The sequence below is a fragment of the Rhamphochromis longiceps genome, linkage group LG7 (assembly GCF_057381845.1).
Source record: "Rhamphochromis longiceps isolate RC_006_pf linkage group LG7, R_longiceps_female_GT1.1, whole genome shotgun sequence".
NCBI classification, from domain to species: Eukaryota; Metazoa; Chordata; class Actinopteri; order Cichliformes; family Cichlidae; genus Rhamphochromis; species Rhamphochromis longiceps.
Window position 1 is genome coordinate 38228294 of NC_140563.1, and position 14530 is coordinate 38242823.

The 14530-nt window shown below is 41.8% G+C and overlaps 1 protein-coding gene and 1 pseudogene across 1 annotated transcript; one reads left to right on the forward strand and one right to left on the reverse strand.

The window, feature by feature from the left end:
* Positions 1 to 1481: 1481 nt before the first annotated feature.
* ppp1r3c2a (protein phosphatase 1 regulatory subunit 3C2, duplicate a) lies at positions 1482 to 3443 on the forward strand. The gene is made up of 3 exons (XM_085411218.1): positions 1482 to 1649; positions 1791 to 1873; positions 2033 to 3443. Exons 2-3 carry the CDS (start codon positions 1860 to 1862, stop codon positions 3087 to 3089), a joined length of 1071 nt encoding a protein of 356 aa, XP_085267344.1. The 5' UTR covers positions 1482 to 1649; positions 1791 to 1859; the 3' UTR covers positions 3090 to 3443.
* Positions 3444 to 7465: 4022 nt separating this feature from the next.
* LOC146665805 (phospholipase A2-like) lies at positions 7466 to 9812 on the reverse strand (annotated as a pseudogene).
* Between the last annotated feature and the right edge of the window lie 4718 nt (positions 9813 to 14530).

The following is a 14530-nucleotide window of genomic DNA, read 5'->3' on the forward strand; positions in this document are numbered from 1 at the left end:
GCGGTTCCAAACTGACTATGGATGTGAGATAGACGAAGTGCTTGAAATGTATAAAATAAAGTGCTGTATAAAGGTATTGTTAAAGTGAAAGTATCATTAAAGTATGACATGCAGTCAAATGTGCTCTATTTACATGAGTTTTGAGGGGGGGGGGGGGTTATGATACAGAAATGAGGACTTCTACAATATTCTTGCATGTACATCATAATAAAAATATATTTAAGTCATTATAGCTGTCATGTTAATATCTTGGGTGAAATAGGGCATGATTTTATCTGATACAAAAGTGAGTATTATAAAACCTAAAAAAAAGATACACTCTTGCACTCTGAAACATTAATTAAGGATTAATAACACATTTATTAATATCAGATAGTGTATTTATGCATTCTAAATAAAGCATTTTGTTGTAGACACTTATTTGCTCTGTTACCTCCAACAATATCCGGTAAAAATTCAGGGATTCAGTGCAGATGTGAAATAGCTTTTATGCCAGAAGATAGATCAACCAACAAACTGCCACTAAACACAGATTCTGTTGCCTTTTGCTTTTGCATGACCTCACGTCACTTGTGAAAGTCTGCACGAGGAGTATGGCAGCTCTTTGGGAACATTCTTTCCCCATGACTCAATTGTTCACTCTGCAGAGACTGGCTGTCTCTTGGCTGTCTCTTTCTGCAAGTCAAAACATGCTACATAGAGAACATTGTGTCATGTAACCTACCTTGTACATCAAGACAGGTTTTGGGGGTTTTTTTTGGTTGTAGCTTGCCAATTTACAGTGAGGTCATAAAAGGAAAATTATACATAGCTAGCCAAGTCTGTTAAAAAAAAAACAAATGAAAAGACAATTGCTCGCAAATGCCAATCCCAGAACTCGGTGTACTCTAATTATCGGAACCAAAACTTTCACTTCATGGTATTTGATTTGTCTGAACTTGAAGTTAATTAACTAGTGAAATGTTCCATAATAGTTGTCTAAGGCAGCACTGCAGTTACTCCCAAACTTGTTTCAGTCTAAACTTGTTTTTCAAAGCTTTGACATTAGCATTTGACCATGTTACAGTCTGTACCAAAAGAGCAGAGTAGCTGCTTTACCATTTACTGAGGGTGCTAAGCTAAGCACAGCAGCTTCTCTACCAGTATCGTTGATCTTCTCACCAAGAAAGAAAGCATGTTGGAATATTGGGCCACTTCTTTTTTATCTTTACATTACGGTTTCTGTTAGCAATACATCTTGTCCATAATCTCAGAAATGAGTGCCTTTCGTGTGTCTGCTATAATTTTTAAATCTGAACTGTAAAAGGAGAGATCATTTAAAAGGTTACATTTGTATTGATGGAGCTGAAATCATACTCTGGTTCACCTTCACCATTAAACACACTTAGTTTGGCCAGAACTCCATAAAAGGAAAACTTTGAGACCGCCTTTCACATATCAGTTCTTAAGGGGCAGGATATAAAGAAAGCAGCTTGATTTCATTGGCTAAACTATACCCACATGTAGGCATGGTGTCATAGACAGTGCTGCCTTATTCTCAAACTTGTCAGGGAAGCTCCAGAGACAGCACTAACAGACTGCAACTGAGGTGCTCTTTTGCTCTTTCTCAGTGGCGGATTTGATTAAGCATATGGTTACTGTTATAACCTGTAAGTACATTTTGCACTTAAAAATTTGAATCACCTTGTATTCTATTCATTTATTTGTCACGTCATGTTTATAGTTAATTCATTGACTGTTGGGTTTACTAAGATGTTTTATTTCTTATATTTCCTCTTTTGCATTTATAGATTGCCTGAGTTTACTGCAGCTTTCAAGAAAAGACAAAAGACTTCCATTGTCACATTTACAGACTGAAAATGAGCTGTACAAGGTAAGTTACTGTTATATATTTAACCATGTGGTAACTGTATTAACATCAGAATTCACAAAATATTTTTTATGTTGAAATATAGGATAAATTATATCTATAATTTCATTTATCTATATAAAAATAGATCTGATTTTAAACCGATGATCTTTTTTTTCTTAGAGTTCTTCATGCCTTTAGTCATCCCCAGTACACTGTGAATCCAGTTGAAATGGCTAAGTGTCTGAGCCTCAGGCAGGAGCAACAACTTTATGAACTGTTTTCCATGTCGCACCTGAAATCCACAAAGCCTCCTTGTAAGCATACACACTATCCAGTGAAGACCCCTTATCCATTATCACATCCATCCTTGCCTTCCACTTCATCTTTACCATCACAATTGTTGCGCTCCCCTCACTCAGCACCAGAAAATACTCAGAGCTGTTTACGCAAGCACATCAGCAGAGAAATCAAGAAGCAAGTTGTGTTTGCAGATGCCAAAGGATTTGCACTTACTGCTGTGCGTATGTTTATTCCTGAACCTTTGTCTCCCACTTCTACCCTGGCGATGAGACCCTCTCCAGCCAAACTGGAAGGCCAGCAGTCAACCTCTGATAAACTGAATCCCTACAAGTTGCGGCTGGGTTTCCCTCAGCCAGCCCAGGACCAGAAAGCCTTTCTTGCACGTTTGCAAGATATGAAAATACAGCTGGAAAGCTGCAACATTTCTGAGTACGTCTTAAGTGGTAAAGTGTTTGTTGCCCATGCCGCTACTGAAAAGGATGTGTGCATAAGGGTGACCTTTGACTCCTGGCGCAGCCATCGTGACATTCCTTGCACATTCTTGTGGCAACATCGCTGTGGGGGGTCTGATGTGGATGTTTTTGGCTTCAACTTAAGCTTAACTCACAACAGGGATCCAAGGGAGCGAACTGAGTTTTGTGTGTCATTCAGACCAGGGCCTTGTGCTACACCACACTGGGACAACAACGGGGGACAAAATTACAGAGTGTGGATGGAAAAAGAAAGATCAAATGTGAACCAAGACAACACTAATCGTTCTTACCCCACACTTTCAAAGCATAGGTCACTGTCGTGGCCTTTACACAAGTCCATCAGTGTGCAGAACTGCACTGATCTACAGTATATTCAAAAGACTCAGGGAAGATTGGAAAGCGCGTCCAAATTGAAATCACCCAATACCCTCTTCACAGACTTAAGAAATATTATTTTAACTTAAAATATTTAAGAAACAGTGGCTTTGGGGAGGGGTACATGCTTATGAAATCTAGCGTGCTGTATATGTCTGCGAGGATTCTCAGTCATCCAGGACATGGTAGTCTATGAAGCTTGCAAAGAAAGCGACTGGACTTCTTTAAGTTTCGAGAAGACATTTTCATCAAGAGACTTTTTCAATTCTGAAACTAAATGATGGAGAGTCACGGATACTTAAACCTTGTGGAGGTTTTCAGTGGACAGTGCTGGTTGATCTGTAATATACCCTTGAAACAATTCAAACGTAATGCACCTCCACCTCCTAAGCTTAACTTCCCTTTTGAAATGTTTAAACTTGTTTGACTTGATATTCTGATTAAAACTGTCTTAAAATATAATTTGTCTTTTTGTCCATCTCCTTGGCAAGGTAAACTGTGCAATATTGCATAGCCGCATGTTGTAGTGTGACATAACATCACTGGGGAAAAAGCAAAAAACATGAGACTTATATTTGCTTAAGAGAAAAAACATATATCAGCAAATAAAGGTAATTATTCCAAAAATCTTTTTTGATGAGCTAACACAATGAATGGACTTATATATTCACACAGACATTATTTCTCTGGCCTCAGTTCTGGCTCTGGTGTGTGTTTCCCTCTTGTGCGTCATACATACCAGAAAGAATAAATTAACAAAACAAAACAGATCTTCTGGGCGAGGTGACAGACAAGCTTTGAATGGGACGTTGTGTTCAAACACACCCTGCTCTAAATGGTTGAGTAACACCCTGGGAACTGTTACATCTTGTCATGCACATGACTGGAGTGGCAAACACCATGTAACCATGGCAGCATAAGGGACAGCATGTACTTTGGATAATGCATGAGTTTGTGTTTACAGTACATACAAAGGTGGAGTCATTATTAGATATTAAAACCACACGGAGGATGCTATTGTTGCTTTTGTTCTATTTATTCTAATCTTTGGGCTGGTTTCTTTGTCCTACTCTTTCATTTCACACAGGACAGCTCCCAGAAAAAACAACAAACCTTTTTGGAACTGTCAATTAATTACCCACATTGATGATGCATGTTATATTTTGTATTTTTTGCCACATGAAAACCGCAGTGACAAATGACAACCTCCTGCCAGTGGGACTGGGATGTTGGTCATTTTGCAAGCTGCTGATAAACACCCTCATTTGTCATTTTGTTTTGAGGACCCATTGCATTCTATAGTGCACAGTATTCACAATCTAATCTCTGGAGACCTGGGGTACAGTCCTTGGGCAAGATACTGAAGCCCCAAATTGAAACAGTGTGGACGTTAAGGTTTCCCGTTCATCAATTCAGACAAGTCAAAGTAAGGCATAGCCATCAACACTATAGTCATTTGTTTAGGAACCATGATAATGGCAACTACTACATAAATATTAAAAGACAGTATGCAGACATCCACACAAGGCATTACGTCTGAGAAAGACTTTTCACTGGTCGATATCTTTTTTTCCTCTCTCATTTTATCTTTTAGAGAGCAGCAGGCACAGCTGGGTGGTGGCCAGAAGCCAGCTACCAGCTGCTGGTGATTACAGTGCTAAAGCTCATGTTGTCTGAACAATAGCCTGCAGACTGATCCAGTGGGCTGCAGCCACAGCTGTGATCACAAAGAGTGAGCTTTAGGTAGCTAACAGAAGTGGCTTGCTAAAAGCAAGTAGACTGTAGTGACATGATTTATGCTTTTTCTATAAACTTACAATTAACTAAAACTGTCTACGATAGGAACAACAACAAGTGAATGATCTATTTGGAATAATTTAAATGTATTTAATGTTTATATCAAACTACCTTCTTTCTTTATCTTCCAGGATGGAAAAAAAACAACGTGAGTACTTGGATCAATGGTGTTAATAAAAACATTAAACACATACTCAGCACATAAAACATAGGAAATAGTGTCTGTGATTAGTTCAAGTTATGTGCACGTCTCCAATGACTGTAGAAAACATGGACGACGCGACAGCTCCCCAAAAATTAAGCCAAAACGTCTCTATTGCCCCCTGGTGTCTGGCTGCAGTACAGGTCATAAACCCCGCCTCCTACATGTTATTGGATGGAACTGTGGTCAGACTGGGGTCCTACCATTGTGGGAGGAGGTGCGGTCGCGTTGTCCATGTTTTCTACAGTCATTGGTCTATAACAGTCACATTCAGTCAATCCAGAAAAATGGGTCACCCAAAGAGTTGCAACAATGAAAGGCAAACTTTTTTTTTTCTTTCAAGATTAAATGATTATAGTTGATATAGTTGATGATAATAGTACACAGTCAAAGGAGCTTGCAAAGAAAAGCGTCTGGACTTCTTTAAGTTGCTTGAAGACGTTTCACCTCTCATCCGAGAAGCTTCTTCAGTTCTAAGGTCAAATGGTGGAGAGTCCCAGATTTAAACCCAGTGGGAATATCCATCTGCAGAGGGACAAAAGACCCCCGATGATCCTCTAATCGCCTGAGCCAAGGTGTGAAACTGGGTGTGGGTCCCAATCAGCCAGGGTTTTGGGTGAGCTCATTGTGAAACCTGGCCCCACCTTATCATGCGAATTCCTGAGATCAGATGGCCCAGGGTGTGGGCGTTAAGGCGTCTGGGGAGGGAACTCAAAACTGGATTATAGATGGCAGAGAGTTGGTGTTGTAAACCACCGCCTCTGTTCAAAGATGGTCGCTCACAGTGGACATAGATGCTTCTTTCACTCCTCTTTCAAACCATCTGTCCTCTCTGTCCAAAATGTGAACATTGGCATCCTCGAAAGAGTGACCTTTGTCCTTTAGATGCAGATGGACTGCTGAGTCTTGTCCTGTGGAGGTGGCTCTTCTGTGTTGTGCGATGCGCTTGTGAAGTGGCTGTTTGGTCTCTCCAATGTAGAGGTCTGGGCATTCCTCGCTGCACTGTACAGCATACACCACATTGATAAGTCTGTGTTTTGGAGTTTTGTCTTTCGGGTGAACGAGTTTTTGTCTGAGCGTGTTGCTGGGTCTGAAATACACTGGGATGTCGTGCTTGGAGAAAACTCTCCTGAGTTTTTCTGATACACCGACTACATAGGGGATGACAATGTTGTTGCGTCTGTCCTTCTTATCCTCCCTCGCTGGTGTCTGATCTTCTTTTCTGTGCCTCTTTGCTGACTTTAAGAACGCCCATTTAGGATAGCCGCACGTTTTGAGTGCTTCTTTTACATGCATGTGTTCCTTCTTTTTCCCTTCAGGCTTAGAGGGAATAAAACCCGAAACCCTGGCTGATTGGGACCCACACCCAGTTTCACACCTTGGCTCAGGCGATTAGAGGATCATCAGGGGGTCCTTTTGTCCCTCTGTGGAGGGATACTCCCACTAGGTTTAAATCTGGGTCTCTCCACCATTTGACCTTAAAACTGAAGAAGCTTCTCGGATGAGAGGTGAAACGTCTTTAAACAACTTAAAGAAGTCCAGACGCTTTTCTTTGCAAGCTCCTTTGACTACGATGACCTGGGTAGTCATCCAGAGAACCTTCACAGACATAATAGTACACAAAACGACTAGATGCAAGTCTTAGTAGAATTATTTGTATATTTTGTATATCATGTGTATTTGTATATGTTGCAAATGCTACATTATAGTGCTTGATGCAAAGTATGTTATTTTTAAATAAATAAAAACGCTGTGAAAGCAGTGCTATGAAAAAGCTTCCTTTGCCAATTTGTGTGATTTGTTTTAATGCAAATTTGGCTGACTTACATGTTACAGGTCATTAAACCAATTTTTCTATTAGAACCTCTCATCGTGGTTCACTGGAGTCTCAAAGCCTTAGAAATGGTTTTGTAAGCCTTTCAAGAATGATAGATGTCAATGAATTTTTATGTGAAACAATTGACATCAACCATTCTCCAAATGATCTTTATATTTGTTGAGAGGTGTTGGTTTTTGAGATCTACTTCACTTCACTGTTCAGTTTTTATTAGTTTAAGTTTGGTGTTACAAAATGAGACTGTTACAGATATTATACTGAATCCAGCCAACACAGACCAAACATCAAATTAATCCATGTCAATAATATCCTTTCAATGTTTTCTTGTTGGCCACAAAAGGAAACAAGTAGAGCAGAGTGCCCTCTACTGGCAATAATCTTTAAAGATTGTACTTTGGCAAATGTCATATAACAGAGGAAACAATGCAGGATCACAACTACAATCCAAGATAAGCAATTTAGTGAATGTAGGAAGCTATGGATGGTTATAGGCTGCTCCATACAAAATCACATTACCCATGTTAACCATCACAATATTTCTACACTGAAAGAGCGTTACATCACTTTTAAAAGGATAAACATATCTGAAAGATTGAATTCTTGGTTCAATATAGTTGTTTGGAGAGGTTTTATTGACACTGGTCACTGGGAAGGTGCTCATGATCAGGATTCCAAGAAGACCTTGCAAAACATTCAGCAGCCTTTCTGTCACACTCACAGATGAACATCTCACATTCATTGTTATTGTCTGAAGAAGAGAAAATAAAGAGCTCAAAATTCACTTTGCAATAACCAGAAGGCCAACAAGTGCTACTATAAAGTTAAATGCCAATCGGCTTTTTTGAGTACTCACTGCCACAGGTGATCTTTTTATTTTGGTCATCACAATTATAGTCATAGAACTCAGTGTAAGGATTGTCCAGGATGGGCCAGCATTCAGGGTGCTGCAAAGCATCAGTGTAACACTGGTCATGCACCTGGCAGCACCTACAGTGGGGCAAAAAAGTATTTAGTCAGCCACCGATTGTGCAAGTTCCCCCACTTAAAATGATGACAGAGGTCAGTAATTTGCACCAGAGGTACACTTCAACTGTGAGAGACAGAATGTGAAAAAAAAATCCATGAATCCACATGGTAGGATTTGTAAAGAATTTATTCGTAAATTAGGGTGGAAAATAAGTATTTGGTCAATAACAAAAATACAACTCAATACTTTGTAACATAACCTTTGTTGGCAATAACAGAGGTCAAACGTTTACTATAGGTCTTTACCAGGTTTGCACACACAGTAGCTGGTATTTTGGCCCATTCCTCCATGCAGATCTTCTCGAGAGCAGTGATGTTTTGGGGCTGTCGCCGAGCAACACGGACTTTCAACTCCCGCCACAGATTTTCTATGGGGTTGAGGTCTGGAGACTGGCTAGGCCACTCCAGGACTTTCAAATGCTTCTTACGGAGCCACTCCTTTGTTGCCCGGGCGGTGTGTTTTGGATCATTGTCATGTTGGAAGACCCAGCCTCGTTTCATCTTCAAAGTTCTCACTGATGGAAGGAGGTTTTGGCTCAAAATCTCATGATACATGGCCCCATTCATTCTGTCCTTAACACGGATCAGTCGTCCTGTCCTCCTGGCAGAAAAACAGCCCCATAGCATGTTTCCACCCCCATGCTTCACAGTAGGTATGGTGTTCTTGGGATGCAACTCAGTATTCTTCTTCCTCCAAACACGACGAGTTGAGTTTATACCAAAAAGTTCTACTTTGGTTCCATCTGACCACATGACATTCTCCCAATCCTCTGCTGTATCATCCATGTGCTCTCTGGCAAACTTCAGACGGGCCTGGACATGCACTGGCTTCAGCAGCGGAACACGTCTGGCACTGCGGGATTTGATTCCCTGCCGTTGTAGTGTGTTACTGATGGTGACCTTTGTTACTTTGGTCCCAGCTCTCTGCAGGTCATTCACCAGGTCCCCCCGTGTGGTTCTGGGATCTTTGCTCACCGTTCTCATGATCATTTTGACCCCACGGGATGAGATCTTGCGTGGAGCCCCAGATCGAGGGAGATTATCAGTGGTCTTGTATGTCTTCCATTTTCTGATGATTGCTCCCACAGTTGATTTTTTCACACCAAGCTGCTTGCCTATTGTAGATTCACTCTTCCCAGTCTGGTGCAGGTCTACAATACTTTTCCTGGTGTCCTTCGAAAGCTCTTTGGTCTTGGCCATGGCGGAGTTTGGAGTCTGACTGTTTGAGGCTGTGGACAGGTGTCTTTTATACAGATGATGAGTTCAAACAGGTGCCATTCATACAGGTAACGAGTGGGGGACAGAAAAGCTTTTTACAGACGACGTTACAGGTCTGTGAGAGCCAGAGATTTTCCTTGTTTGAGGTGACCAAATACTTATTTTCCACCCTAATTTACGAATAAATTCTTTACAAATCCTACCATGTGAATTCATGGATTTTTTTTTCACATTCTGTCTCTCACAGTTGAAGTGTACCTCTGGTGCAAATTACTGACCTCTGTCATCATTTTAAGTGGGGAACTTGCACAATCGGTGGCTGACTAAATACTTTTTTGCCCCACTGTACAAGTCAAAACATGAATAATGGTGATTACTGAGAAAAAAAAACTCTTTTGGGGTATGTGTTAAGTAGAATGGCTAACCCATTACCTATCCAGATCATCCACAGGTGTGCCAGAGCCCCCCCATTCCACAATAACAGCCATAATCAGCATAGCCAAGAGCAGGCCAGCTATCAGGCATTACACACAGGATCATATTTCTGAACTGGTTGAGTGCCTTGTAGTCTAAGGACTGGGCTGAAGCACAAGCACAGGATAGAACTATGATTTATACCCTAATGGGATGTGTTTCTATTTATGATATGTATAGTTTAACAGCAACAGACATGCTGTACTCACCAATACAGAGGCCTAGAGCAAAGAAAAATGCAGTCTGGAGGGCATTCATCTTGAAGTTTAATCCCAGAGTAGCTCCCACTTATGTTCAGGCCTGTTTATATATCAGGTATGGAACCTTGTCTGTCAGCTGTTCATACTACACAGGGTCACGTAGACTCTTAGAACAAAGAACCAACATATGCAAAAAAGGATAATCGTTCTCACACTCGGGGACCTTGTGTTCAGATTTCTGTAGATGTGTTAATGGTTGCTTCTGTTAAGTAATCATGTTTTTGTTTTTTTGTAAATATCTGAGTTAGGATTAGAATATTAGTGAAACGTTTGGTTTTGTTTACTGGGTAATTACTGGATCTTTGTTCAAGTCCATTGATTGTTTAAAATATTAGTCAGCAGAAACGACCCAGTCTGTTATAATGCTCAGGCACTATAATATCAGCAAATACTTGTGGGTTGTATGTAGGTTGTCATACTTTTACCATAACATTCTTCTACAAGTACTGATAATTGATAACATCTGGTATATTTACCCCTGGATTGGTATGTTGTACTATTTGTGCAGGATAAATGTTTTCCAAAATATGATTTTTTGTTATTGAAAATAAGCTTTTTGAGCTTTTTTCACGCAGATAAACGTTTGCAGGGCTCATGGGTCAAAAGGCTTGGGTATGCCAAATTAAAGGGACATTTTTAACGAAAGAAGTACATTGATGTACATAACTATGACTCTATGAGCCAGTTAATTGTTCATATTACTATTACCAAAGAAGGAAATGAAATACAGTACTGTGAAAAAAGTCTTGAGCCATGCCCCAAATTTTCATATTTTTTTCCAAGGAGATTTTTTAAAGTGGTCTTGAGCACTCTCTTGACTTTCTGAAGGTCTTTCCAAGATTTTCTTTGGAGAATGGTTGCATTGTCACTCATTTTCAGTCTAGTCCTTGTACCTGATCATTTTGAGAGGAATGTTTTTATTGGTTGTTAAGCTACTTAACACTGACCTATGACTCAGTCAAAATCATCCCTTAAGGCTACGTCCACACTAGCCCTGATAGATGTGAAAACGGCATTTTTGTCTGAAAACGCTCTGCGTCCACACTAGCGTTTTCAGTCATTTTCGCAGAGTTGTGCATCCACATTGAAACGGCCGAAAACGCTTACGTTCCAGTACTGCGCATGAGTGAAACGCAAGAAGATTCGGCCTGCCTCATTTCTGTCTGCCGTTTATTTACTTTCTGGTAAATGCACCAAGTTTTTTAAATGGGCTAACAATGAGGTGGAGTTGTTGCTGCGAGTAACACAAAAGTACAAAGTTGCAAAAGTGAGTGAGAATTAAAGAATTTGAAGAAAAGCTATCTGAAGCATGTACAAACTGATATTGATCTTTAATAGGGCTGTCAAAATTGAGAGCAAACAAAACAACTGCTGTATAATGCCCTCTGCTATCTTTGTTAAATTGGTCACATGACTGCATCATGACTAACATGCGTCATTGTTTTCAAAAGTCTCTGTTTTCGCTGTCCACACTGTGACGCATAAGCACCGTCTTCGAATGTATGCATTTTCCAGAGCGTCTTGAAAACGCTGCATTTTCCTTCAGGAAAATTCTTCGAGCAGTGTGGGTTCATCTTGACAGAAAACAAAACAAAAGGTAATTAAGAGAAAGTTTCCCGAAGAGAGTTCAGGCGGTGTATTGAAGAATAAAAGTGGTCAGATCAAAGACTGACTTTCAAGCTTGCTAGAACAGTACAAACTCTGCTTTTGCTATATCTATTATATTTGCATTTGTGTTTGCAGATTTTAATAATCTATTCCACCTATTTCCCTTTTTCTAAGAAAACTATAAAGCCTCAAGACTTGCACAGTACTGTATAACCAAGGTTCATTTGATGCACACAAGATTGCAGTTTAGAAAATGCATAATTTCATAATCAGCAAAGCTTGTTTCCACCCATCTTTCAGATAGGTATTACCGGTACTAGGGGTGGGTTTTGATTATCAATGTATTGAGTAAAATAGATTCTGGCTTGGATAACGTGATATCGATTCATTAAAATCCAGAATCGATTTTTAAATATACATTTATTTTGCCCGAAACGCCAGAATCTCAGGTTAAACCTCAAAAAATCTCTACAACCACAAAACAGCTAAAACTATGGTGGCCCTGAGAGGCCAAATGGACTGCAACTTCAGAAAACACCAGCAATAAGAAAAACGCTGCAAAAGCACACAAAACACAACGGAAATAAGAAAAACAACAACAGAAATAGGAAAAAACACAACGGATATAGGAAAAAAGATCCGACAGACCAGTTGCAGGAAGCAAAATAAGCTCCGGACCCCACGTGACTACCAGCTGTCAGGTGACCATTTTAAGATAAGATAAGATAAGATAACCTTTATTAGTCCCACACGTGGGAAATTTGTTTTGTCACAGCAGGAGTGGACAGTGCAAAAGTTATGAGGCAAAAATTAGAATACAATAAGAATAAATACAGTACACAACTGTACAGAATAGAATAAAATAAAATACTATATACAGTAGAATAAAATAAAATAAATATACAATAAGATAAAAATAGAATACAAATACAAATACTATATACAACTGAGTAAAAATACAACGATGACAGAAAGGATTATTGCACTTAGTATTATTGCATATGTATGGATGTGTGTGCTTGATCAGTTAAAGTCTTTATTATGGAGTCTGACAGCAGTGGGGAGGAAAGACCTGCGAAATCTCTCCGTCCCACACCGTGGGTGCCGCAGTCTCCCACTGAAGGAGCTGCTCAGTGCTGTCACAGTCTGCTGCATGGGGTGGGAGATGTTGTCCATCAGGGATGACAGCTTAGCCACCATTCTCCTGTCACTCACCACCTCCACTGGGTCCAGAGGGCATCCTAGAACAGAGCTGGCCCTTCGGATCACCCTGTTCAGTCTCTTCCTGTCCCCAGCAGAGATGCTGCCGCCCCAGCAGACCACGCCATAAAAGATAGCAGAAGCCACAACAGAGTCATAGAAGGTCTTCAGGAGTGGGCCCTCCACTCCAAACGACCTGAGTCTCCGCAGCAGGTACAGCCTGCTCTGCCCTTTCCTGTAGAGGGCGTCTGAGTTATGAGTCCAGTCCAGTCTATTGTTCAGATGAACACCAAGGTACCTGTAGCTGTCCACAGCCTCAATGTCCATACCTTGGATGTTCAGTGGTTGCAGTGGAGAATGCTTGTGCCTGCGGAAGTCTACCACCAGTTCCTTGGTTTTACTGGCGTTGATCTGGAGGTAGTTCAGCTGGCACCAGTCCACAAAGTCTTGAGTCAGTCCTCTGTACTCCTTGTCGTCCCCATCAGTGATGAGGCCGACTATTGCAGAGTCATCAGAGAACTTCTGCAGGAAGCACTGGGTGGAATTGTGGGAGAAGTCTGCAGTGTAGATGGTGAAGAGGAACGGAGCCAGAACCGTTCCCTGTGGGGCCCCCGTACTGCAGACGACCCTGTCCGACACACAGCCCTGAGTCCTCACATACTGTGGTCGGTCGGTGAGGTAGTCCAGGATCCAGGTAGTGAGGTGATGGTCCACTCCAGAGTTCACCAGCTTGTCCTTTAGAACCGAGGGAAGAATAGTGTTGAAGGCACTGGAGAAATCAAAGAACATGATTCTCACAGTGCTTCCAGCGGTCTCCAGGTGAGCGAGGGAACGATGTAGGAGGTGAATGACAGCATCATCCGCTCCAATGCCAGGCTGGTAGGCAAACTGAAGTGGGTCCAGTGATGAGCTTATTAGGCGCCGAAGCTGAGCCAGGACCAACCGCTCCAGGGTCTTCATCAGGTGGGATGTCAGAGCCACCGGCCTGTAGCTGTTGAGGTCCTTGGGGCGTGAAGTCTTTGGCACTGGTACAACACAGGAGGTTTTCCAGAGCTGTGGGACTCTTCCCAACCTCAGGCTCAGGTTGAAGAGGTGCTCCATCACCCCACACAGTTGGTCCGCGCAGGACCTGACGACCCTCGAGCTGATGCCATCTGGACCCGCTGCCTTCTTGCCATTAATCCTCCTCAGTTCCCTCCTAACCTGGGTGGTTGAGAGAGACAGGCTGGAGCCTTGTGTTGAGTGTGTATTGGATGCTGCAGTTGGGGGTGGGGGGGAGTGAGCAGGGTGAATAGAGGAGGTGTGAAGTGTCTGAGGTGGAACAGCAGCAGTGGGGGTGGGTGAGTCTGCAGCCGATGTTGCAGACTGCCTCATGGCTTAATCAAATCTGTTGAAGAAATGATTCAGTTCATTTGCCCACCTCACATCCCTCCCAGGCAGAGAGTTCTGATGTTTGTGGCCCGAGATGGTTCTGAGGCCTCTCCAGACTTCACCAACGTTGTTTTGTTGAAGCTGGTTCTCCATCTTCTGCCTGTAGCTCTCCTTCCCATTCCTTATCAGTCCCCTCAGCTCTCTCTGCACCCTTTTCAACTCCTCTTTGTCTCTGGATTTGAAGGCCCTCCTCTTCTGCTTGAGGACGGTTTTAATTTCTGGGGTAATCCAAGGTTTGTTGTTGGAGAAACACCGTACAGTCCTGGTAGGTACAGTGTTATCCACACAGAAGTTTATATAGTCAGTAATGCATGTAGTAAGGCTGTCGATGTCCTCTCCGTGGTCATCACAAATCACCTCCCACACAGTCGACTCAAAACAATCCTTGAGAGCCTCCTCGCTCTCCTCTGACCATCTCTGTACTGTGCGGGTGGCTGGTGGCTCCCTGCGCACTAAGGGCTCATACACAGGGACAAG